Source organism: Phaseolus vulgaris, chromosome 10, assembly GCF_051622355.1.
Source record: "Phaseolus vulgaris cultivar YP4 chromosome 10, ASM5162235v1, whole genome shotgun sequence".
In the NCBI taxonomy this organism is placed as follows: Eukaryota; Viridiplantae; Streptophyta; class Magnoliopsida; order Fabales; family Fabaceae; genus Phaseolus; species Phaseolus vulgaris.
Genome location: NC_143507.1, coordinates 42539974 through 42567800, shown reverse-complemented (window position 1 = coordinate 42567800; position 27827 = coordinate 42539974). Strand labels below are relative to the sequence as shown.

At 29.3% G+C, this 27827-nt stretch overlaps 2 protein-coding genes across 2 annotated transcripts; both read left to right on the top strand.

Moving 5' to 3' along the window:
* The first annotated feature begins 591 nt into the window (after positions 1-591).
* On the top strand, positions 592-9425 carry EER4 (Transcription initiation factor TFIID subunit A). The gene is made up of 9 exons (XM_068621545.2): positions 592-1192; positions 2330-2548; positions 5285-5851; positions 5926-6000; positions 6781-6859; positions 7609-7673; positions 7775-7810; positions 7912-8150; positions 9044-9425. Exons 1-8 carry the CDS (start codon positions 662-664, stop codon positions 8095-8097), a joined length of 1758 nt encoding a protein of 585 aa, XP_068477646.2. The 5' UTR covers positions 592-661; the 3' UTR covers positions 8098-8150; positions 9044-9425.
* Positions 9426-12297: 2872 nt separating this feature from the next.
* Positions 12298-14381, top strand: LOC137818764 (transcription factor MYB1). Its single transcript, XM_068622366.2, has 3 exons — positions 12298-12969; positions 13256-13385; positions 13593-14381. The coding sequence occupies exons 1-3, from the start codon at positions 12840-12842 to the stop codon at positions 14116-14118; spliced, it is 786 nt and encodes a 261-aa protein (XP_068478467.2). The 5' UTR covers positions 12298-12839; the 3' UTR covers positions 14119-14381.
* The last annotated feature ends 13446 nt before the right edge of the window (positions 14382-27827 follow it).

The following is a 27827-nucleotide window of genomic DNA, read 5'->3' as shown; positions in this document are numbered from 1 at the left end:
ATGATGCATATACTTTAGTCTAATTTAAAAGATTGTTCTTCTTTCTATATTTTGAATGTACTCAAACATAGATACTTTGTTTGACCGAACTCCACAATTAATTTATTATCAACCACAATTTATATTTACCAAAAATTCTAATCTAATCAGATTTTATTTTAATGTGTTGTGACCATGACAAAACAACACACAATATAAATAACACAACTTTATGAGGAATTTTCCAAAATAAATAATCTAGAAGTTATTTTAAAGAAAAATATATTTGAGTCGACCCCTTAATTTAAATTATATTTTAATGGAATATTCATGTAAAAATGGGTTGAGAGAATTTGAAATATTGTAAGTTAATTTTATAATTGAAATTTTTCAGAAGAAAACGAAGTTATTTGGTTAAATATTAATTATAGTATATGGTATGAGAAGTTTGTTAAAAGAATGTTAATAAATATTTATGACAGGTGGCATGGAAGTGTGTTATGTAGATTAAGGATGATAAAGAAAAGTAAGAAATTTGATGGGAAAAATTGGTTATTGGATAAAGGGGTTTTTGAATTTTGAAGAATAGAAGAGATTGTGTGTGTTTGTGTCTTGACCCAGATCGATTCTTCTGCTCCCATGGCCGCAACATAGCAACGATCAATCGATCACATCAAAATCAATGGCGGAAAGCGCATCACCGTCGTCCAAACCCTCACCAATGGACCCTCAAAACCCCGCGCCATCTTCCAACCCTACAATCCCTTCCCCTTCCCACAACATGCCTTCACCCTCGCTCCCTCCGCTTCCCCAAGACCACCAGCACCAACAGCAGCAGCAAAATCTTCATCAACAATTGAGTCCCCCTCAACAACAACAGCCTCTCGTGTCGTCGCAAGCCATGAACACCATCAACGGCATCAACCCTATCTCCAATTTCCAACTCCAGCAGACGCTGCAGCGATCGCCTTCCATGTCGCGCCTCAATCAAATCCAGCCTCAGCAGCAATCGCAGCAGCAGCAGCAGTTCGGCGTCATGCGCCAGCAGGCCGGATTATATGGCGGACAGATGACCTTCGCCACCGCGGGCGGCGGAGCGGGCCAGCAGCAGCAGTTGGGCGGCTCCAATTTGTCGCGGTCCGCGTTGATAGGGCAGAGCGGGCACTTCCCCATGTTGTCTAGTGCTGCCACGCAGTTTAACTTGCTCTCCTCGGTATAATTCAACTTCGTTTTTCTCTGCTAATTGTTTTTGCATTTTGTCTTTCGCGATTGATACCGCATGGAGTATAATTGGTAAATCGCACTGTAGCGATTTGGATATAGAAAGCTCCTGCTAAGCCTGATTAATGGAAAAAAAAATTGAAAATTTTCCGTAACCTAACTTGTGCACCTGACCTTTATATAACATCTCTCATCTTATTTCTCCATGGCTTAGGTTCATACATTGATTTTAATTTATGATAGCTACTCAGTTCATTCTCCCTTAGTTTTCCTCCCTCTTGTTGTTTATGGGGATGTTGATCCAAAGAGGGTCATAGTCACGACACTGGTATAATTGTGCAAATTTTACATGATGACGAGTTTTTACTTTATAGAAGTTGTATCAGTCTATTAACCGGAGAGGATTGGAATCCATCAGAGCATCTGAGTTGCCTTACGGGTTTACCTTTTCAACCATGCTTGCTTCTGTCTAGTTCCATGGTTTGTTATTAGGTATTTGTGATAGGTTTTGTAGAAAATCTTTCCCAAGCTATAGTGTGGCTGTTTTGGAATACTACCAAGTTTTCTGTCTGGTAATACTGGGCAGTGTTATTGTTGGATGACATCACAAGTGCTGGTTATAAATGTGATTTGCGGTTTGTGTTTTTGTATGTGGATAGTTCTTACAATCTTGTGATTTGCTATACAATTAGGCTAGCCAGGAATTTGTATGTCTTCTTCTGATAATAAACTTGGAATCTTGTGATACATGGATGGGTGAGACAATCAGTACAATTTGATATACTCATACCAATCACACAATCGATGGCTCTTTATTTTTACTTTTCTTTTACCATTTTCCATTGGAAGCACTGGAGAGTAGGGTAGATTGGGTGAATTTTTGGTCTTGAGAAAAGGGGCAAAGGGAAACCAAGAGTAACACTAGAGGAAATTGTTAAAAGAGATTTCAGGTGAACAGTATCCTTTATAATTTGGTCTTTATCTGAGCCTAATTACAATTAGCTTGACAATTTTTGATGTGAATTTGTTTGACAACCTTTAATTTGGCTACTGCATTAATTATTGAAGTATCATGCCTTCTGTGTAAAGAATGCTATTTTTTTCTAAATTAATTTTCAATTTGGTATAGCCAAGGCAAAAAGGTGGGCTAGTTCAGCAGTCTCAATTCTCAGGTAATTCTGCTGGACAATCACTGCAAGGAATGCAAGCAATGGGCATGATTGGATCATCAAATCTCACCTCACAACTGCGAGCTAATGGAGCTGTGGCTTATGCTCAGCAGCTGCGAATGAGTCAGGGTCAAATCAGGCAGCAAATGTCACAGCAGAGTTCACTTAACACTGGACAGGTATATTCTGTTCTTTATATATTTAGATACAATTGGAATGAACTAGGAAATAATAATGCTTACCCATGTTCTGTATCATTGTATAACCAGTTTGTCAATATTATTCTCTTACATGGTTTAGATTTTAAATGTACGCGCAGTCAAGGTTGCTGTGTTTTTCATATTTTAAGATGTTCATATTTTAAAGTTCATGCTTCTGGACTTCCAAATATCTTCTCACTTTTAACACCATTTATATGCCCCAATTTGATTTTTTAGTTGTGAATTGTTCTTGCATGCATTGTGTTTTAGATTTGTGTAGACCATTTTTTTAAGAGGTGATATCTGAGTAGAATGTTTATCCTACTTTGACTTCCTCGGTTCTTCATTTTGCCTCATAATTCGGGGTTGGCAGGAGCCCCTGAGGGTAGACATTCTTATTAGTTGTTCCGTAGAATGTTAAATTTGATCTCTATGGCAGGATTTGTCTGCAAATTGTTTTCATTGTCACAGGAACACATGCCATAAAAGTTTCTGATACCTTCTATTTTATCAAAATGTTCCATAAAACTGAAACTGTATTCCACCAATTGTTTTGCCACCTTCCTTTTTATCTCGTTCTTGTCCTGTTGTTTTCAGCTTTTTTTACGAATAGCCAATTTTATTTAAAGAAAAAATACTAAATTCTTTTTAGAATTTTGTTTAAGCCTTTATAAGAAAAAAAACCAAAAAATATTTTTTTTATTGTTTTTAGAATCTATTTTTGAATAGTTTCTGGGAAAAGCTGTCATTATACATAACTTTCAAAATAAGAAGTACTTTTTATAATCATAACTGAACAAAAAGTATCTTCTTTTTATAAAATTTCTAAAAAAATAAATTTATTTTTTATATTTCCTTAAAATCACTTTTTTTTTTCAAGTTTAAACAAACAGGTTATTGGCTTTACTCATCCATGCTATCTTTCATTAATTGAATGTCCTTTTCAATTCTTATCATACTCGCTTACAATATCTTCAAAATGTCTTGTGCCCACTCTCTGGTTCATTTCAAATAGTTATCCTGTCTTATTCATTGAATCACTTCAAATTAGCCCTAAACAAATTGGCTGTCTCATTTGTTCCACATATTAGTGCCCATTGTTTATACTCAATGGGTGGATTATTACCATACACCCCAAACAAGGGGTTGGGCCAGGGATCAGGGGGGGTCAGCTACCTGTAGATGCAATGCGATACTGTGTTTATTCAATTTTTAAAGCTGATGCTGACAATGTTATTGACTGCAGCAGGAAACCCTGCTCCTTCACTCTTGATTTCTACCATTCTTTCTATTTTAATTTTCATTATTCAGCAATCAACACATATTTAATCATAATAATACTAGTTTGGTTTTATCATAATATCATATCCAGTTTTTCTATTTGGTACCCTAGGCAATGAAGTTTATGCTGACATTGTTTGATAAAGATAATTGTCCTATCACGCTGTTGTACATGAATGGTGCCATGTCCTCCACTTTAGGAAACCAGAATCAATTGATGGTATGGTTATAATATAAAACATTTAAACTGAAATATGAAATGATGAAGGATAGAATAAGTGTGGACTGAAGTGAGAATAATACCCAGGAAGATAATGCATTCTACAATCCCCTTGCTTTCATAAGATTTAATATATATATATATATATTGTTTTTTTCTTTGTCACTAGGTAATTAGGGATACTCACACCTTTGCTACTTTTATGTTAGTTATTTTTTGGATTTTATGGAAAAAATTTAGCTTAAATAATTGAAGAGTATTGAGAATAAAATGAGAAATTAAAAAGATTAAAATGACATATAAGGAAAAATATATGAACTAAAAGTACAAGTGAGATAAATTCAATAAAATTTTAAAATACTTGTTGAAATATTATTGATTGGGAATGACAAAGTTGATTTGGAATTTTGAAATAGTTCACTAATACTTAGCGGGTTGCTCATGGAACGAGCTAGGCCCCGTGGTTGTTAAAATTGCTACTTAACTCATAAGTGGCACAATTCTACAATTAGATAAAGAGCTCCGTTGCTGACTTGAATTGAAGATTTGATCAATTAAAGTAGAATCACAATCTTGTAAAAGGCATATGATTGTTGTTTAAAAGCATATTTGTGGGGTAAAACAAACCCTAAACCTTTTCTTCCCCAATTTGAAAAACACTAATATTCTGCTGTGCAACCCTTTCTCCTCACCCATTTGTGACTCCTTTGCTGTTTGCAACTGCCAAACTCTACATCACACTGCTACCCCCAATCTGTGCCGCCCTGGTCCATAGGGTTTGCTTGCAACTTGTTTCTAACGCAGTTTTGTATCCTAAATCATTGCAAACTGTGATTGTGCCACCACCACCACCACCCAGGTTTCTCTGATGTTTTTGCTTATAAGGTTTATCTGATGTATTTTTGCCTGTCTGATTTATTTATCCTCTGATTTGTGAATGAAACTTTTTTTGTTCATACAAGTTGTTTTTGGAATGGGCCAAGTGTATTTTTTGTTACAAGTGGGCTTTATGTATAACATATAATTCAAAATTTTCAGAGAATGGCTTTTGAGATGATTATAATATAGAATTATTTTCTGTTGAAATGGACATCTGTGTTTATCTTCATGCTCGAGATGTCAAGAATTACTTCAATTTACCTGTGTAAATATGTATAGAACTTTTCAAAATGAAATGAGACGAATTAGAGCATTGATAATGCTGTTGACTACAGGTTCAAGGTTTACCAAGGTCATCATCCCTTGCTTTTATGAATTCTCAGTTGTCTGGGTTGTCTCAGAATGGGCAACCAGCGATGGTTCATAACTCCTTAACACAGCAACAGTGGCTTAAGCAAATGCCGGCAATGTCTAGCCCTGCCTCACCATTGCGTCTTCAACAGAGGCAGCAGCTGGCTTCTTCTACTCAATTGCAACAAAACTCTATAAGCCTGAACCAACAACAATTGTCCCAGCTGATTCAGCAACAGAAATCGATAGGGCAGCCTCAGCTGCATCAGCAGCAACAACAGCAGCAGCCTCAGCAGCTGCAACAGCAACTGCAACAGCAGCTCATACATCAGCAGCCACAACAGCAGTCTCAGCCACAGGCTTCTGTTCATCAACAGCAACAGTCTCCAAGGATGCCAGGACCTGCAGGCCAAAAGTCATTCAGTCTAACAGGATCACAGCCAGATGCTACTGCATCTGGTGCAACGACACCAGGTGGTAGTTCTAGCCAAGGAACTGAAGCAACAAACCAAGTTCTTGGGAAGAGAAAGATACAGGATTTAGTTGCACAGGTTTTCTTTGAACTTTTGTCTTTTTTATAAAAAAAATTATTGGTTATATTTGATTCTTAACTTCTATTTTACAGGTGGATCCACAAGGTACACTGGACCCCGAAGTTATAGATCTTCTTTTAGAGCTTGCTGACGACTTCATTGATTCTGTAAGGATTCTAACATGTTCTATCTTTTTTTCCACTTCATGATAAATGTGTATATAGGGCATGCCAAACAGTTGATCCTTACCCAACAGCAGGCCTTGATTTTAAATATCAGGGCGGACACCATGTGAAATAAGCTTGCCTAACATCCAGGAAATTTATTATTGGTGAAGTTGTCGAGTGGATTGCTTTTATTGTTAGAACACACTAACAAGAACAGATAAGAATAGGGAAAGGGAACAAGGGATATTGATACTGAATCTGAAATCTTACATTTCACACACATTTATCACAATACATCATTACTATTTATGCAACTATGATAAGCAGTTAGTTAACAGCCCACTAACTAGCTAACATATACAACACTAACTGAATTTTCTAAGACATCTATTATAATTAGACTTATAAGGCATGCATGTTGATTAAAATTTGAAAGATTAATAATTTCTTAACTCTGGATTCTTGATATTATTAATGTTATGTGATCTGTCAAATCTATTCATGCCTCACTTTACAGCATTGAATTTTAGGTTGAGTGACTTTTTGACAAGATAATCTAATTGACAATTTTCCAGCTTTATTGTTAATTTGCTAAAATTTTACTGCTGCTCCTAGTGCATTACTTAGCAGTTCTTGTGCTTGTCATGGTCATGCAGGATTGTCCCCCTGATGCAATAAATATTTTTCAAATGTCTTGTATTCTATTTCTTTGTTTTCATGTGAAAATCTACTGTTGATAATTTTGTCTTCAGAAATGTACTTATGATTTCTTATACGCAGACAACTACACACGGTTGCATTTTGGCAAAACATAGAAAATCGCCGACTTTGGAGTCCAAGGATTTATTGCTACACCTAGGTATGTTGTTTGTGTAGCTTATTTTCAGCTCCTGTTCAAAAGAAGAAGAAACTGTTGGATATTTCAAAGTGATTTAGTTGAAAAAGTTGTTACTTGAACAAATTTGACCACTGGAGTATTATTGGCTACTTTAATTGATTATATTTATGTTTTTGCTTTCAAGTGATAAAGAGTTGAGCTTCATGGGGCTTTTGTCTAGGTGATTAAGTATGCTCTCTTTGTATGAATATTGTTTACTCATGCAGAGAGATGTGGGGGGAGTTATTTTCTGTATGTTGAGAAACCACCGTAATTGCATTCACCCCCAACCTGCTCTTTTAAGGGCTACTTTAATAATTGCAGCCTCAAAGGATATTAACTTACTCTCATATTGACTATTAAATAGAACTTGTAAAGCGTGTGCAAGGGTTGACTTAGGCCTTGAGTCTAAATTTTACTACTGTCGCTTTCTTGTGCATTTTTGTCTAATATATGTATTTGAACTTTCTTTGGGTTACTGACATACTAGATAAGTTGTACGTTATATTGGCTTTTACCAAGCCCCGCCTTAGAATTTTACTTTCAATGTAGTCCAGTCGACCTATTTGAAGCTTCTATGATCTATAAAAGATCGTGGATGTCCTTGATATCTTGAATGTGGTTTACATGTTTACATTTAATCTTGGATTGATAGTGCATTATGATTATGGTTAAAAAAGAATTGACATCAAAGCATTGCTGATTTATCTGTTTGCCGTGTTATTATGCAGAGAAAAATTGGGATTTAACAGTTCCGGGATATTCGAGTGAAGAGAAGAAGTATCAAAGCAAACCTGTATGCAATAAAATGTTTCTCTCTCTTCCCGCGTTTTTCCAAAAATAAGAAATCAATCTCATTATAATTGGATTCTTACATGCTATTTTTCAAACTTGCAGCAATTAAATGACCTCCACAAGAGGCGCCTAGATATGGTAAGTTTGGAGGATTCGTGCATATGGTTGATCTGTATTTCTTCCATTGGACAACAATATAATTGATTTTTCCTTTAACTTTCTTTTTTTTCAATGATCAGATTCGCACATTGATGGAATCTTCGGCCTCTGAGTCAAATATTAACAGTTCTAAAGAGTTGAGTAGACAGGGCATTTCTAATCCTACCCCTGTGGGAGCTCACCATCTAGTAAGACCCTTGAGTTCAGAGCAGTTGGTTTCTCATGCAGCTGGTTCTCAAATGCTACAGCAGATGACAAGGTTTTAATGAACTTTTGATTTTGGACTTCATGCTGCTAGGTTTGACTGCGTGTATGCCTGGTAAGATGCCTTCTTTTGGTTCATATTTTTTTTGTTTGCTTGACACATTCCCTTTCTCTCTTTTGAAGTCGTTATCTGTTTATTTTGCTTACCACCCGAATAAGTCAATCTATTCCCGAAATATATAATCATTATGATCACAGTTAATCTTTTCCTGTCTTCTCATGATCACTTAGGACATCTTTATTTCAGAAGTCATAAGTTGAAGACCTGGGTCTTTTAAGACTTTTCCATTGGAGCATGCTGACATGATATAAAATTTAAGATTCTGAATTTTAAATGAGACTCTTGGTCATAAGAATAAAAAGAATACTTTTATTTATTTATTTTGGAAACATCTTTCTGTCAACAATCAAATAAAATATTAATTAGAGTGTGAATCTTGTGAGACCCTTATAATGGAGTAAAAGTTGCAAAAAGATTTTTCAAATTTGATGTGGCATAGTGGAACCCTCAAAAAGCAGATTAAGATCTTGTAGAATGACTCTTCCATGAAGAATGACCTTATAGTTAGACCTTACTTAAATACCCCTATAACTGGCCTTTTCATCAGCTCTATTAGGACCAGGTCTCATAAATGCCAACCCAATACACCGTCCACTTTTGAGCCGAAAAGGACAGCAAGCACATACCTTTTTTGGGCTTAATCGGGTAATGCCTGATTTTACTAAAAGAAATTACTATGAAAACTTCTCGATGGAAACTGTAACAAGGATATGGATTTCTGTTAAACTCCAATTTTTCTTTTTTATTCTTTAACTCTGTTTATCTACTGATATTCTAAATGTCCTTATTTTTCTTTAATTTGTCTCTTTGCTGCTTTAAACTACCACTATTTGAGCGGATGGTAATTTTTCTAACCCAGTTGTCTTATGTTTTTTTTTTGGTATCAGGTCTGGGAAGAGATTGTTTGCTGAAGATGATTAGTATACAAGGGAACTGTAATTACTTAGTATTTAGACATGAAAAATAGTTGTTAAAAAGATCCCAGTAGTAACTCTTGTTATTGCCCCAACCCTCGATAGTCCTTTTGTTTTACTGTTTGATCATAATTATGGATTTTTAATGTCCATTGGTGCCTGTTTCCGAGTTCATTTGTAGTTTAAATACTAGGATACATGCTGTTTATGATTAACTAGACAAAACTGTTGTAAAGCTTTTCAATTTTGGATCGAGTGTAAAGCAACCATCAAATCGGGGCTTTGAATTTTAATGTAGTCAATTATAAAACGGAAACGAAACAGTAGTATATGCGCTAATTATAGCATTTGCTTTGGTTGTGGTGTCATGCAATTTCAGTGTTTTAGGCTCTGGCTTTCTGATTTCGTTCTGTTAAAACATAGTTTTCATCACTGTTCATTTTTATTTTTCTTGCTACTTTTCATTGATTTTTCCATTTAACTTACCATTAACAATATTATGTGTCATGTCACCAAAATGATTAAATTGGCAAGTCAAAAGTGGCTTACTTTTATAAACTAGAAATAAATAAATAAATAAATAATACATTCGCAAAAATCAAAGCAAAAACGACATATTTATAGAGAATACAAATAAAAGATAACATTTCTAGGAACTAAAAATAAGAAGGGAAAATAATTTTAAGTTGGTTTCAGGTAAAGTATTTATTTTGACTTTATCGAAAGGTTTTTTTTAACTCATTTTAAGTATTAATTTTAGCTTATATTTCTGTAATAAAGTAATTTTAATTTGACTTCAACGAAGTATTTCTTACTCAATTTTAAGTAGTAATTTTGTGATTTGACTAAAGAATATATCGGTCTGCATGACATTTTTTAATTGGTCTTGATTAAAACATATTTTTTATTGGTTTTAAATGAAACATATTTTACTTCGTTCATTATCAAAGTTTGTTTTAACTATTGTCAGCTTAACCATTTTTGTTTACTTTTAGTCAATCTAGATTAGTATATTTTTTTGGTTTTAGATTTAGGCATATCTTTCTTCGTCTTAGTTATATTGGTTTGGTCTTATTTAAAACGTCATTAACAATCTTATTAAGGGTATTTTCATTTGACTAAGGATCTTTAGCTCAGACTTTTACTAGAACTTCATTACAAGTGTGGTTTTATTTGAAATATTTAGATTTATTTTGACATATTTTAGTTAAGTTTGACTAAAATGTTTTCTCAGTTGACCTCAGTCTAATTGTTTTAGCTAGCCTCAATTAACACATTTTTTTATAACATGAGAGTGTCCATATTTTGAAAATATTTTTAACTCGAGTTCAGTTAAAGTATCTTACACTTAGTATTGACTATAATATCTTAAAGACAGTCTTAATTTTCAAAATGACTTTGAACAAAGTATTACAAAAGTAGGTCAAACTATTAAAATTTAAGAACCATTCCTCAACCCGCAAGGGCTTTGTTGGCGGGCCCTTGCATTCTGCAACCCCATGATTTGAAGTTGCACTCCCTTATGAATTGAAATTTTAATTTTACCCATCTGAAATTTGTATTCTAGTACATTTCAGAATATACTTTGTATTTCAGAATAAGTTTTTATTTATTTATTTCAGTTTATATATTTCAGAATGCATCTTTCTTTATTTTTATTTTTTATAAGGCACTTAATAATAAATTAATTTTTCTAATGCAAAATTTATTTTTTTAACAATAACTAAAGTAAACACAACACATTTTCATAATACAAAACCTAATTATAAAACATAACTATCTAAGATATATGCTTTTGTCGCCTCCCGCGTACAATATGTAGATGTTTGGTGTAAACGATCTCTCATTTATGATGTCATGGGCTAACTACAATTCCTTTTGAATCTATCTTATGTTGGAGTACCTTTTAATACATGTATAGAGTCGATTATGCATTGCAGGATACCTACAATCCTCATATATATACTCTGGATTCATTGAAATGACATTAGGCACTATTCGATCGATGATGTGGCAATACAGACAATTGATTCTTTAGGAAGTATTATGTGTATGACACTCATATGAATTAGTGCATATATATCCAACTGCACATGCTAATGGATGTGAAGTCAATGTCATACTGGTAAAAAAGGTGGTTAACATAGTGCAACCAACGATCATCAATAATAACCATTGCACCTCCTTAACTGATAAGGGAGGTCGATGAACCATCTACTCGTAACCAAATTGTCGCAGAACACTTTGAAAAATGGCAAGCATGTCCCGAGCCGGATGTATCCCAAGAACATGGATATTGTCTCAAACGGTCTACTAGGACAATGAACATCATAAGGGATCCAAATTACCCCAGTATGGGTAACACCATTCAACTGAACGCGCACAACACCAAATATATGACATTCGATCAAAATTTGACGTTGATATTTAGGATTCACATCCCCCTTCCCATTCCTAAGAATTGGTTATATATTCTTGCCTATTCATTCAATAATAAAATATTATTCATATATTCAATTGATAATACATCTAAATTGTTCAAATTATGTATATAGAAGCTTGACATAACCACCCAACTGCTTTGTTTAGGAAAAACAACATCCCTAAGTTGATCATACATGTGAGTGAATGTGAAAACTCCGATGCATATCCACTACATATCCTCATATTACTTAACAACACCAAATACAACATGTCACTTTTATATGTGAATATTGTGCCCCAATAATATTCACGAAATAAGTCTGAGCTACAAACTACCATTTTATTCATTGTTGATAAAAAAAAAAAACTACCATTTTATTGGACTGACGCATTTCTTGTACAACTCACGTAATTAATGTAATTAATTGAGTTTAACTTCTGCACCACAACACTACTAAAGGAGATACATGAATCTAATTCTTCAAAATTTATGGTGGAAAGAATAATTTGATTGTTTGTTCATGATCGAGAGATTCAAAATTAATTTTACTTATTTCACACATATCTTAAAACAGGGAGGGTTGGGTCCTTAGTTTAAAGTAGTCTTTAATGAGTTTTCTACATGTGGGAGGGTTGATTTTGTCACAGGTCACAACCTCCAAAGGGTTTCTCCAATTTGCATATATGCATGGAGGGACATCTTCAGTGTAGGTTGGTAATGGTCCATCAGTTGTTGGATGGTCCCCTTTGGACACTTCCAATACCATCCACAACAACACCACCCAATGCTCTCACCCAAAATCATATATCATTCATTCCTTCCCATTTTTCTTTTCCTGCTAACTGCATTCACATTCATCCATCACCCTTCTCTATTTAGGGCTAAATAATAATTTATTATTATGCCAACTCTCCTCACACTGTATCTTATTTAACCAAAATATTCTTAACAGTATTATTCAAGAACTGACTAATACTTTCATAATGCTTCAAAATACTAAATAGTTTAAGACAGAAACATATTTCAAAAGTAACAAATGTAGTCATGATAAATTATCTGTTCAACAAAAATATTGGAAAAAAAACAATTAATAGTTAGTACTATTAGCTAGTACTTTAAATCTATAGAATTATATGAATATAGATAGTTTTGAAAAGAAAAGAGACAAGACTCATATTTGAATAGCTACGGAATATTGAAAGTACAGCATAGTTCCTAAGATAATAACCTAATCATATTTGTAATAATAATAAGACTGGTATTTTATGCGTGCCAGGTGTTAATTTGAGTGCACTATGATAGTATAGGTAGTGTGTGTAGTGAGAAGAAGCAGTGGTAAAGAAGATGGGAAGAAGACCCTGCTGTCCCAAAGAGATCAACAAAGGTGCTTGGTCTCGAGAAGAAGATGAAACTCTCTCCAAATATGTTGCCATCCATGGAGAAGGAAAATGGCAGAAGGTTGCCCAAAATGCAGGTATATATATATGTATATATATCATTTTCTCTGTTGTACTTGATTACGTACATAAATGTGCCACGCTGGTTCATACACATTCATTGTAAATATCTATAAGCACTTGATTTGGTGGAGTTTTATTGGTGAATGAAGTTTGAAGTTGGAAGCTGATTTTGTCTATTTTGCATGTGGTGCCTCACAAAACAATCGTGTGTTCATTGACCTCAAATCCAATTATTAATACTTTAGTTTATTATAGACATTGGCATTTTGTTGTATACACACATTACAATGATGTCTGCAGGTTTAAAGCGATGTGGAAAAAGCTGCAGACAAAGGTGGCTGAACTATCTCAAGCCTGGTATTAAAAGAGGTGACATCTCAGTGGATGAAGAAGATATGATTATCAGACTTCATCGTCTTCTTGGTAACAGGTGATTTTTATTTATCTATTGAGTATTAATTAGCACCATTTTCACTCAATTTGAATATAAAATTTGAAGTAAAGAAAGAGGTGGTGTTATTTCTGCACAACAAATGTAAAAACATGGATCAGAAATTTGTAGTGAAGGCAACATTAGTACATTACTTACTGGTATGTGTATAAACCATAGTGGTTTTTTTTTATCATCTTTATGCAGATGGGCATTGATAGCAAAGAGGCTACCTGGACGAACAGACAATGAAATCAAGAACTACTGGAACACCAATCTGTCAAAGAAGTTACAGAAACACCCTACATCATCATCCTCTGTCTCTTCACTTCAACACAAACGTGGAGAAGAAGAGAAGATGAAGCAAGTGCATGTAGCACCAGAAGCTCCACGCCCTAGGAGAGTTAGTGCAGTTGAATACAGTAAAATGTGTAGTACCACTCCCAGTCCCTCAAATAAAGTGGAGGGTAGTAGTGATGAAGCTTGTTTTAGTGATTTCCTCATCGATATTGATCAAAACCAGTTGTTGATTGGTGATGATTCCAGCTCCAAGGTCCCACAAACAGATGAAGAGCAGAACAACAAACAGGTAGTCTTAACCAACAGTCCTAGCTCATCATCACCTTCTCATCATTGTGACAATCTCTTGGCAGAGAAATTCGACCCTCTGGAGACCCTCTTGGATGTGGAACTCAAGAGGATGGCTTCCTTTCTTGGACTTGAAAATGATTGATCAAGGGATTTTATTTATTTCACTGAGATGAAAAAGGTGAAGTACTTAGGGATCAAGTGTCATAGATAAATATGCTATCTATATATGGAACACCTAACTAAGCATCTAGCTCTAGCTAGATGTACACACAAATCCAAGGTCTCTTCTCTTTTTCCTTTTCCTTTTCCTTTCCCCCCTCTACTTACTTGGATTGTGAACCCTTGTGTTCCTCCAAAATCAATAACATTATTCCAACTAGACAGTACAATCTATTTTTTAGAATATGTTGGATTCTTTGCTACAATTTCCTTACTTTTGCTCAACTTTGATGTGTCACTCTCACGCACTACGCCAAAAGTTGCTTTAGATAAGAAGAAAAATATTTATATGCCCATGTGAGGTATCTAGCTTTCACAGCTTTTAGAAACAATGACTGAGAGGGTTTCACATTATTCAACTCATGCATCCACAACTAAGTACATATCTAAGTAAGTTCTATTCTGAACGTGAATATGGCGGCAAAAATAGGCTAAAGTTTATTAGTTCACTAACTAGTTAAGCATAACCTGTTAGCAACAATTGTTAGTTTGTCATTCTTTCATTTGAGATTTGGTTTGAAAATCTATTGAGACGGAATGATCAGTGCTGAGTAGGTTGGTTTTGGCAATTTTGTTTATAAGAGTTAGGACATTTTTAAAGTGTTTGTAAAAAGGTTTGAACACTCTGAACTCTGAAGTGTCTCATTTTTATTTTATTTATTCTTTACTTATTAGAATAACAATTGTTAGTTTGCACATGAGGATCTTCTCTTCTATCCATGGCCTACAAGGTAAAAATCTGCTACATATATATGAAAAGTGTTTGTTTTTTTTTTAATAGATATCAGATCAATATATAAGAGTTTAAACAAATTACTTTCAATTAAAGAGTAGAATTAGTCACACATGATGACGGTTACAAACAGAGAGAACATGAAAAGAAGATCTAAAATGTTTTTCTTTAACTATAGTCTCTTCTAATGTTTCTCACACCTCCTATTCTCACAATTGAGTTACAAATCTAGAGTAATTTTCTCATTCATTTACCACTTTGCTACACTTTCTCCCAACATTCTTATAGAATTTGACAGCTTGTTGGTGAAGTACCTAGTTTGAAGCTAGACATTTCTTGGTAACAGGTTCTATGATCTTATAAATTGTGGCATAGGATGTGTGTAGAAAATGCAGAAATATGAGCTATGAGGTCACAGTTTTACCCTCCGTTTTACCACGACGTCGCTACCAAAGTAATTTTGTGAAGTGATGATTGGTGTGATGGGTGAGGTGAGTAACAATCTATGTGAAAGGAAATTTATCCAAAAGAGAAGATAGTTTTAATAGTGTATGGTGTTCATTAATAAAAAATGTCCCTACCACTGCCTATGCAATTAAGTAGTTCTTTTGTTCTGTAATGCCATACCAGTTCACTTTCCAATTGATCTACTCTACGTGCCTTTCCAATTCAGTTCCATTTGCATATAAATCTCTTACAATAAGGAAACATTTCTTTCTCTCCTAATTACTCTTTCACCAACCAATTTAACTATTTCAATGGAGAATTCATCCTTAAATAAATTCAATGACACCTTTAGATTGGAGTATTTATTACTCATTTTTAAAACCCCTCTGTTTAAGTGTGCTTTTGAAAAACAATTAATAGAGAATTTAAGCTCTTTTACATCAACCGATCCAGTTTTCCTATTACATGACATCAGTTCATGTTATTTTAATTAAAAAGGAAAAAAATGTAAAGATTCTTTTAAATAGAGTAAGGAAAGATAAAACAACCGGTTCTAAATATTTATCCCAAAAAAATTTTAATGTTTTGTTTGGATTAGAGAGTGAATTTGGGATGGTTTGAAGAGAAAATGTGAAGAAAGTGATATTCTTGGATTAAGGTAAATAGAGTGAGAAGTGAGAGAAAAGTTTATGAAAGTTTGTAAGTGATGTGATTAAAATTATATTTTTTTAAAATTGATTAAAATGTAAATTTACAAATTTATCCTTGTATTTTAAAATTATTAAAAAATTAATTTGATTGATTTTTTTAAGACTATAATTATTTTTAATTAAAATATTATTTCCAGTGATTGAAATATAATATACAATCTATTATATTTATAATATGATTAATTGTATTTTTTTAATAATAATTATTTCTATACTTTTGTTTATATTTTTTGTGTTTAGATTGTAATTTTAGATTACATAAAAATTTACAATAATTTGAGTTTAAAATGAAAAAAAGGTAATAGAGTAAATTATAAATAATTATATATATATATATATATATATATAAATAAAAGTTTCCTTGCAAATCTCTTTTAAGATGAGAAGAAAATTTGAAAGTAAAACTTGTTCTCATTTTCCGTGATTTTGACATTTTATTCTCTTGATTTTATGTTTTCTTCATAAATACTCTCCTTTCTTCATGCATAGTAAATATTGTGTTGTTTGCATTAGAAACTAAATTTGAGGAAGTCAATTTGAGGAAAGTATGAGAAAATTGATGTTGTTTGTATTAATGTAAATAGAGTGAAGAAAAATTTGTGAGTATTATAATAAGTGTGATTGAAACTTTTTTAATTGATAAGAAAAATAAGTAATTTTTTTAATTAAAATAAAATTATTATTATTTAATTTATTTATTTATTTAATTATAATTAGCTTTTTTAAATTTATATTTATTATTATTATTTTAAAAAATATTTTAATTAATATTATTAGTCATAATTGTATTACTATTTTAAAAATTAATTTTATATATTATTCTTATTTTATAATTTTAATATTTATATTATTAATATTAATATTATATTATATAAATATATAATTATTATTATTATTATTATTAATTAATTATATATATATATATTATATAAATAATTATAATTTAAAACTTATATATGTTATAAATTATAGAATTATATACACAATCGATTAATCGATTATATGTTATAGATAATCCATTACGTGAATAAATTTTATAAAATGATTAATTATTTTATTTTTCTTTTTATTAATATATGTAATATTTTTATTTTTATTATAGATACATATAATATTTTATTTTTATTATAAATATATTTAATATTTTATTTTATAATGTAATTAATTATTTTATATGTGTATAAAGAAAAAACTGAGGATAAATTTAACTTTTTAATATGTATTACATGGTTTTTGTTTTTTTTATTGGCTTTGTATCATGCATAGAGTCGTTTTTGTTTCTCTCCCACAAATCAGCATTTTTCAAATCTTCGCACATTAACAAAAACAAACACATTTGGCACTTTCTTTTTTGACACATTAAATTATATTCATTCATGTAAAGAAAGAATAAATAAATTAGTAAACAAAATAAATGAAAAGATATATTGATATTTATATTTATATTTATATTTTATTTCTTATCCATTTCTATTTTTTATTTCCTTTCTCTCCATTAACGGGTATTAATAATTTTTAGGTAGATCAATATATTATAAATAAACACTATTATGATAATTAACTTTTTAGGTAACAGCACTGATTCTCAGGTACGAAATGGGCCTTTAGTGGATTCAAATTTTGAAATAGTTGTACTTGGTTTGGACTTTACGAACTAGGCTAAATAAGGTTATTTCTTTCTTCACCCTACAAATTTATTTAAGTAACGTCTCTATTTTTTGGAATCAACTCCGATTTTTTATTTTATTTTTATATTCCACTTTTATTAATTTCGAACAAAAAGAGGATTATGTCTTTTCCCACCAATTAATTTTATGTTAAAAGAACTAATTTAAACAAGAGGCCTTATTAATCTTATAACTTGATTTAAGAAATTAATCTGAACGGAATTTTGTTAATTGTTAAGGCTATTTAATTAATTAACTCTGTTCCAAATATAATTGCGTTTTTTTCTTCATTCCTGTCATATTTTCAATAGAGACAAATATTAAAAGCATTTTAAACATTTTATATAAATTCATATTCTTCTATCTCATTTTGCTATATCAACTACTGAAGAAAAAAAAAAGAACAAAAGTTGGTGTTATTAGTGAGGAATAAACTTATATGTCATTTATAGGGCCACTAGAGAAACAAAGAACATACTATATATAAACTTAAAGGGAGAATTTGTTGACCATAAAAAAAATAAAGAAATATTTGAAGATCCAAAAATGGAGGACAGAGACTCATGTGTGAGAAAAGGTAACAATATCACAAGGACAATTGATTCACCAATGTGTCTATTTGTAACATAACATATTAGCATCTCTTATTTGTCTAAATAAATTTAAAAAATACATTATTTTAATATAAAAATAGGCTAAGAAAACTTCTACCTACTACTTTTCGTAACTTTGTTATTTCCACTCAGATCAACAATTTCACTTCACACCTTCATTTTAGTCGAACTTTCCTTTTTTTAGCCTACAAAAGGTGTTCTGACGATCAAACAAATATTCAATATTTGAGACTTTGTATAATTAATGTCCAATGATGATGTATTTTTTTTCGAAACTTGTAACTATTTATATGATTATCATGAATCCATTATTATTGAGTCAAATTAACATTTAGATCTTGATGAAAAATATATTATCTAATATTTATTTAATATTTAAATTCGTTATTATCCTTCTAATATGTAATACGTTTAAAAAATGTTGGTTGACATTCGAACACCGAAATTTCTAGAATTCGTCCCATTCCTACCAAATACAAATACTAAAAAATATTAGCATTATTTATTTAAAATTGATTTGTTTAAAATAGCAACATTGTTTTACTTCAAAATATATTAAAACGAGGTTCTGATGTGACTGAAATGAAATAGAAGAATAAAGAAAAATAAATAAACTCTGGACAAATTTATCAATTTTTCTCTTTCTTAAAGAGTCTATAAATAAACTAACTTCAATTCTATAAACTACGTGATCAGATTAAAAGTTTCCAATCTTTATTCATCTTAAAATCGCGAAGAAGATACCTACTCATTGCAACGGTTCTTCAAAACAAAAAAAAAGTAAAAATAAAAGTTAAGCATTTATTTGGAATAAAAAGAAAATGAGCGGAAAAAAACAACAAATTAATAAAAAATAGAATAAAAAATAATAAATTAAATGAAAAAAGTACATTGTATAAATGACAAATATTTCATTTAAATTTACATACATATATATATATAATGGATTGTGCGGAAAATATGTTATATACCTTTTCCTTCTCAAATTAGTTTGTTAGAAAATAATTTTTTTGATAAAATATTTGTATCATTTTTGGTATTTTTTATTTTACTTTTTAACTTTTCACTTTAAATGGTACATTTCCGGTTTTCCATCACATGTCCAAATAAGGAGTAAATAACTTTTGCACATGTTTTGGTGAATTATATAGTAGGTCCAAAAAACAAGTAAATTGATTTGATTAAAAAAAATTAACTTAACAATTTATTTATATATTCAAGATCATAAGTTATTTTGAATAAATCCATAATTTTTTCATAAATTTTATTGACACTCTTTTTAGAGTTCTAATTAAAATGTATTTTTTTATTAAGAATGTATTTCGAAATTAAAAAAATGAATATATCAAATGATTTTGACAAGCATAGGAATAACCGAATTTCAGGTGACCATGTTCTCTGGTTACTGACATATCTATCTGCTGTCTCTAATTTTCTGTAACTTTTCACTTTTTTCTTTCTTCCCAATTGCAACTCTCCACATATGTCCCACACATATTATGTACTTATTAGAGAAAATTTATTCGGTACAAGTAATATAAAACTTTATTTTAGTATGTCAATTTTAAATTTAATTTAATTTTAGGTTGATCTTTTAATCAGGTTAATAAATCTTTGATATTATTCTGATGCTACACTAAAATAAAAATAATTTTAAAAATAAAAATAATTAATTATTATATTAATCAAATTAAAGATTATTTTATAAGTTAAAAAAATTATTGATATTTAAAATAGTAAATAAAAAGTTATAAAGAAGTTTTAAAATTAACATCTAATCATTAATTATTAAGATTTTAACTACTAGTTACTTATATTTTAAATTAATTTTTATTAAAATTTTAAAGACTAATTTAGAATGTAAAATAATATTAATAACTAAATTTTTGATAACTAATTTAAATACCAATTTTAAAATTATTTTATAAATTTTTATTAATAATAGAAATTACTCTAAATATTAATAATTGGTTAATTTTTAAGATAATATCTAATTTAATTAATATAATTTTTTTATTTTAGAATTGATTGTTATTTAATGATATTTTCTAATGCTATCAATAAATAAATTTTAAATATAATTTAATCTTATAAAATTCAAAATATATTTATAATATAAGATTTGTACCAAGATATATATTATGATATCCAGTATTTTATTTTATAATTCATTTATAATATATTTTATCTTTATTATTAAATCATTTATATAAATATTTAATCTTATACTTTAATATCAGTATTGAATATGCTTAAAAATTACATATTGATTAAAGATAATGTTGATTAAAAAATATAAACAAAGATAAATTTTAGCTAACAAATTAATTTGGTTAGAATATACTGTTAAAAAAAAGTTAAATACTTTAAATAATTATTTTAAATACTAAATATAATCCAGTGTCAATAGCTGATTAGATAAATTTCTTTCTGAATTAAATTTTATTATTAACTAGTTTTGGAACAAAAAGATCTAACATTTAAAAAATTGGTTCTATGATTTGGGGTTCTTTATCTGAAGAAGGGTATTGAAGGTTAAGTTCTTTGTTATGATGCAGTGAGTCCTTCAGAATAATGCAGAACGTACACCCAAGAATGTCGGAAATGCAATGATTCATTTGATGGCATAACAATTTCAGTGCCTATGTCCATATTTGGTACATTGAGGTGAAAAAAAGGTGACACATGTGATAAATACGACGTGATATAATAAAATAGAGAAAAAAAAAGTGAGATAAAGGAAAAAAATACATTAATGATTAATGTTTTTCTAACATATTCATGCAGGGTCAAATATGGATAAAAGAATGCATATAAAAAGAGGTGCATGAATACATTTTTTTTTAAATCTACTAGGATGCAACTTAATTAACCAACAGTTAAGAGGATAGCCTAGTGAAAGAGATATAAGGTAAAAATCAGTAATAAAATATAAGATAAAAAAAAATCTCTTTCATATCCTATATTTCTTTCTAAATTTTGATCTTTATACCTATTTATTTCAAACTCTAATAATTTATATTTAAATAAATTTTTTTTAAAAATTATTTATTTTAAAGATCTCTTATTTTTTATTTTTATGATTTTGTTATCTTAACAATGTTATTTGAGAAAAATGTTTCTCTCAACTTATTAAAACTCATACTAAAATTTGATTATGTTTGAATAACTTGTTCTAAGTCCTTAAATTTTACTTGAAGTGAAGTTTTCTTGAAACAAGAAATTAAGAAATTACGGGTAAGGTAAACTATCTATATTTTTTACAAAACCATAGGATAATTGGTTTAGATAATAAGTTAATCTAGTAAGTGCATTTGCATGTCAAGGTATAAAGTTAGTTAAACTGAATTTGATTATGGGTTGATGAGTATAAGAGTTTGAATAGTTGATATTACATTGAAATGATTGAAAAATCATTTTGATTGAATTTTATTTTGGATTTATCTTTTTTGAATTGTTTAGAAGTTGTATGGTTAGATTGTACTTGAAATGATCTTAAAAATAAATAATAATTAAATTTTCTTTTCGGGGTTTTGACCATTATGGAACTTTTTTTTTTCGTTTTGAAAAAATGGGGTCGTTTTCAAAAAAATTACAAATATGGGTAAGTTGTGCCAACTTAGCACGACTTCATATGTAGAAGTCGTGCCAAATTGGCACAACTTTGTCACGTCAGTCTGAAGTCGTGCCAAGTTGGCACGACTTCTGCCACGTCAACCCTTGAAGTCGTGCCAACTTGACACGACTTTGTCCACGTCATATATATATATATATTAATTTTCTTATTTATATATTGAATAGTAAGTTATGTAATGTTTAAAATTAATTTGATACATAATTTTCTAACGGTGTTAGTTTTAAGCAATAAAAAAATGAATAATTGTGTATGGATCATGTTTGACGGTAATGTAATATATTAATTTGGTTATTAGATTAATAAAAAATATGAAAAAATTGTTATTGCATTTGGAAATAAATAGAAATGAGAATTAATTATTTGGAAAATAAATAGAGAATTGTGGGGAATTTCAAGCTATACGTCTCCCTTGTCCACATTACAACTAATGACATTTATCGCCCGAGTGTACAGTCTCCACAATATTTCCAAGCTTATGAGGTCTAATTTAATCCATGACGTGGCAGAAGTCGTGCCAAGTTGGCATGTCTTGCCCCAGATTTGTAATTTTTTTGACAGCGACCCCTTTTTGGTAAAAACAAAAAAAAGGTCCCATGATGGTCAAAAAACTTTCTTTTTCTTGTATCTTCAATGAATTTGATTATATATGAATTTTCTTATAAATATAAAATGAATATTAGTTGATATATTCAATTGAATTGTGAAATTTATAAATGATATGGATTGGTGTTAATGATGGAATGTGTGTGTGCACGTGTGTGTGGTGTGTATGTGATTGATTTGATAAACCTTAAATGATGTATGGTCAATTGAATAGTGTAATTTTTAAATGATACGGACCATGTGAATGATGGAAGGTTATGAAATTAAGATATATGTCTAATTGATTTGAGAAATCTTAAATTATGTATGAGTGATTGATATCCATTGTATTTGAATGATGAAAGCTTGTATGAACTTGATGTCATATATTTGAGATAATATATGAGATGTTTGGTACATTAAGTATGAAAAACCTATGTTTTAACCGAGATAATCTAGTTTCACTGATAATTTAAGTCACATAGACTAAGATATCAAGTGTATGAGGAATTCATAACTACATACACCACTTGTAGTTATGAGGTATTAGATATTTGAACTTATCCTATTCATTTCTCTTAATTTTATAAATAAATCAAATATTAGTATCTAGTAAGACATACTTACTGAATTAGTATCTAGTAATTTTTTTGGCTATCAAACTTTTAACATGCTACTATGCAACATCTATGAATGAAAGTGGTATTTGCACTATAAACATGTTACTATTCAAATTTAATCTAGAGTTAATTTCCCGACTTTATATACGAAGATTTTAGGTAATAGTCTACAAAATATAATATATTTATTTTACGAACTTCATATTTTAATAATAATTAAAATAATATTTCAATAATATTTCAATAATATATAATAAATTCTTTATCAAATATTAATATAAAATTACTGAAACAAAACTTTAATTAGCTCTAGTAAAAGAACTTAAAATAAAATCATCCAAGTTTTATACTTTTTTTTTTCTACTTTAAATACTGTAAAACTGGTTTCTTTCAAAAGTAAATAACTAAAATAGATTTTGTTTCTTCTATAAAAGAATCATACTCTTGACAACACATTTAAAAAGAAATTAATTATCAATCAAACTATATACTGAAATACTTAATATTTTTTATACACTATCAAACTATAAATGAAATGAGTATGGATATGTTGAGAATCTTGTACTAAATTACAATTTAATTAAAAAACAATTTCTATTGAAATAAAAATTGATAAAATCACAATTTATAAACTTTTCTCTATTAATATACTATTGTTAAAGTAATATATATTTTTTACTTATGAAATAGAAAGTCACAGAATGAATTTTTTAATATATAAAGAACATGTGTAAATTTTACTTCAATCATTAAAGTCTTTTTACATATTGAAACATGAAGTGAATCAGCTACAACTTTAACTTGATTGGAATAATGAAACTAAACTGAGACATGAGGTTGGAACTAAAAATGTAGTAACTGTGATCTTAGAAACACTTTGTTTTACCGTTAGATGTGTGATTTTGGAAAATGATTTTCACTTTGCTGTTCACTTTTCAGATTTCTGGCTTTTGAGAAGTGGCTAATCCGTGGATCATTCATTCTATTTTGTCTGGTGCAGCGTATCTTTTTGACCGTCCAATCGTGAAGTTCATTGTTGGCGACAACGACATTTTTGTAAGCACATGTCTGAAATGTCTGCAAAATGTGACAGAAAAACATGTGAACTCAGTTCTGTTGTACACTTTCCTTTGATCGCAGCATTAGTATTTCACTTTCTGATTGTTGTTTTGTCCTTTTTCCATATTGCTTCTATTATTCTCTTCTTTTATCATATTATAACTTCGTTCTCTCACGCGGGAAACACCAAAACTTTACAAAAATTCAATTTAATTAAAAAAAAACTTGGAACATTGCGTCACGTTTTCAGAATTTCTATTTTACTTACTTCTCATTGCATGCTTCTTGGGACTGGACCGGTCTAATCAAGAACCGGTTCGCTTTAATTAACAACATTTATGCATTGTACTACTAACTTCTTTTTTTGTTTGTATATGAAACAAATTTGTTAATCTTATTTATCTTATTTTAAATAAAACATATATATATATATTATTGTTAATTTTATTATATAGTCACAATTTATTTAAAACTTTATTGTGATCCACTCATGTTTCATTTACGTTAAGGCATTAATTGTTCACTAACTTCATAACTTTCACTTATTGATTATAGAAGTTGTTTCTTAAATTAGAATTGATGTTATTAAATATAATATTAATTTCAGTTTATGTAACATTTAAATTTATAATATTATTAACTAAATCAACTAATTCATTTTTTTATATTAAATATTTATTTTGTTGTATACAAGATCGAACATAGTTTATGCATTTACAGTGTAAAACATTTTTACCATTGTCACTTAATTACAAAATATGTATGGTAAACGGTGAATAAATGAATGATAGGAAAGTTATAAAGAGAGAATACATTGCAAAAATGACTTTTGGCTTTAAATTAGGTACTCAATTTGTTTTGGATTTTTTGGTAGGAATATTTTGGAATTAATTCCTTGGGAATCCAAATCTGTTTGATGATGTTTCATAGAGGTGCTAAGATTAATTTGATCTCAATAGCTTGTAAAACGACTTAGATTTAATTATTAAAAACTGTGACTTAAAATGAATTTAATCATATTTAACTTCATGTTTGCCATTCAAATCGACTTAAATGAAGTGTTTTTGTTTTTAAAAATAATAATTAACTTTAAAAAACTTACGTTTAAAGTATGTGTTATAATTTATATTAAAATTATTATATTTAAAAATTAAATCTGATTTTATTGATGTGACTTAAATTTTAAATATATATATGTATTGTAATTTTTTAGAATTAAAATAATTATTTTAAATAGAATTAAAATTGTCCAATGGTTCGACATATGAACTCAATTAGTCTAACAATTTTTCTATTCAGAACATTAAGTTGATGTGGACAATTTAATTGTAATAAATGAATTTTACTTACATTTTAAAAACTGAACTTAAGATAAAAATAATATATATATATATATATATATATATATATATATATACACACACACACATAATATAATATACTGTGTAATTTGGTTTGGATTGGTTTTCGAACATGAACCAAATCGGACAGTTTGGAGGAAAAAATTCAAAACAGAATCAGATTAAATTCAAGTTTTTGCAGTTTACAATTTGTTCAGTTGGATTTTCGTCTGTTTGATTTTGAACACACTAAATGCAGGATCCAAAAACTAAAATAAATATAAAATAACTCAATGTATATATATTTTTAATTTAAACTAACCCAATTACATGACAAATTATTTAAATCTTAGTAAATGTTAGTATAAATGAACTTTAGATCGATAATTAGAATATATTTATTTCTTATTTTGAATATCCAATCCTAAATTAATAATTAGTTGATTATGTCACTGAATTGTTATTTTCATAAATAATTTTTGTATATAAGTAAAAAACTCTCTTATATATAATGACGAGTTATGTATAGATTCCGTTTATGTTCTTCCCAGATTTTAGAAATCAACATTACAGTAATTTCTACGAAAATAAAATTACAAATAATCATACATTTATAAAAGTTGAAGGACTAAATAAGTTTGTTAGGTAAAAAGAAATACTGGGAATGATTCATTATAATAATTTTCCTACTAAAAAATATTTAAAAGGTTTAAAATTTGGACTAAATTTTTTTTCCCTTTTCTTTACTCTCCAAAATTGAGATATCTCTCAAAAAAATCAAAATTTGAAAACTTAATTGTATATAAGCAAATGAAACAAAGATATAGATTTTACAAAGATAAAGACAATGAAACATAGATGATAAAGAGATTATTCTATTATTTCTAGAAATTTATTAAAAAAATGGAAAAAACTAAAAGTTCAAACAGTTGAGTGGTACGTTAAAAAGACAGAATTAAATAATAAGGTTGTCACAATTTATATAACATTTATTTAATAAAAAACTGGTATTCATAATGAGGAATAAAAATGTATTATTTTTTATTTGTAAAATTAAAGAAAATAAAATATGGATAATATTAAGCCTTCAAATTATCGTACCACTCAATTTTAACAAGCTGAAATATCTGCTCAGAAAGGACATAGTTAAAAAGTTGTTGCAATTTGATTAATATATTAACTTAGATAAATTTTGAAAACGTTACAAAAGATTAATTAAAAGACTATTTAAACTGTGATAATAATAAGTAAATAACTAAAAATAAACAAATAAGTAAAAAATATTAAATGAAAATAAAAGAATAAAGTAAAACTTACCATATACAAATATAACAAATTACTACAATCTAGTATTACACGCTTACAAAGAAGATGCCACTAAAATAACTCAAACTTGTTAAACTTAAATCTTAGTTAGTGTCACCCAAAGTTTTTCTATTTCTCTAAAGAAAAAAAAAACTAATTAGCTTTTATAAACAAAATGTTTTGTTGAAAATTAGCTACTGGCCTAACATTACAAGTCAGTCACAGTAATAGATACATACAATTTAAAGCTTTTGCTCATTAAAAAATCTTTTTATTCAAGGTTTTTTTTTTCTAAGCTATATATCATGTGTAAATTTTAATTTTAAGAGACAACAAGAAGAATAAAAAGAGAGACTTTAAAAACAGCAAACATAAATTTCCAATGTGGGAGTTAATTAGCAAAATACATTCCATGTTTAGTAAGAGTATAGCATGGGGGTAGGGTTTGACATAATCGAACACCAATGAACCGAAACTCAGGTTATTCCTTTCTTTCAACTTTTTTGTTCTGCTTAGATGAAATTACTTTCGATAATTCTCTTAAAACCCAGAGAAAATTAAGGGTTTTACAAAATCAATCTGAGTTTTATTTTCAAATTTTCAGACATTTGAAATCCAACAAACTTTCAGGAGCGTGGGAAAGTTAGATAGAAAGTAGCTAGAAGTGATGTGTATGAATGGCAGATGGGTGTATTCACGTATGGTGTGTTTCTTTTCTTTTGTAATTAATTAATCTCCACTCTCTGAAACATTCTCAAAACTACATGGCCCATATGAGGGAAGCTGATTTGAAACCCTAACCTTATTTATATTGAATGAAATTACTTTAACTAGCAAATTATTGGTGGTGGAGAAGCATAAAGGGTTCCTTTTGGGTCTTCCCTAATAAGAATAATGTATTTATGCATATTATATATA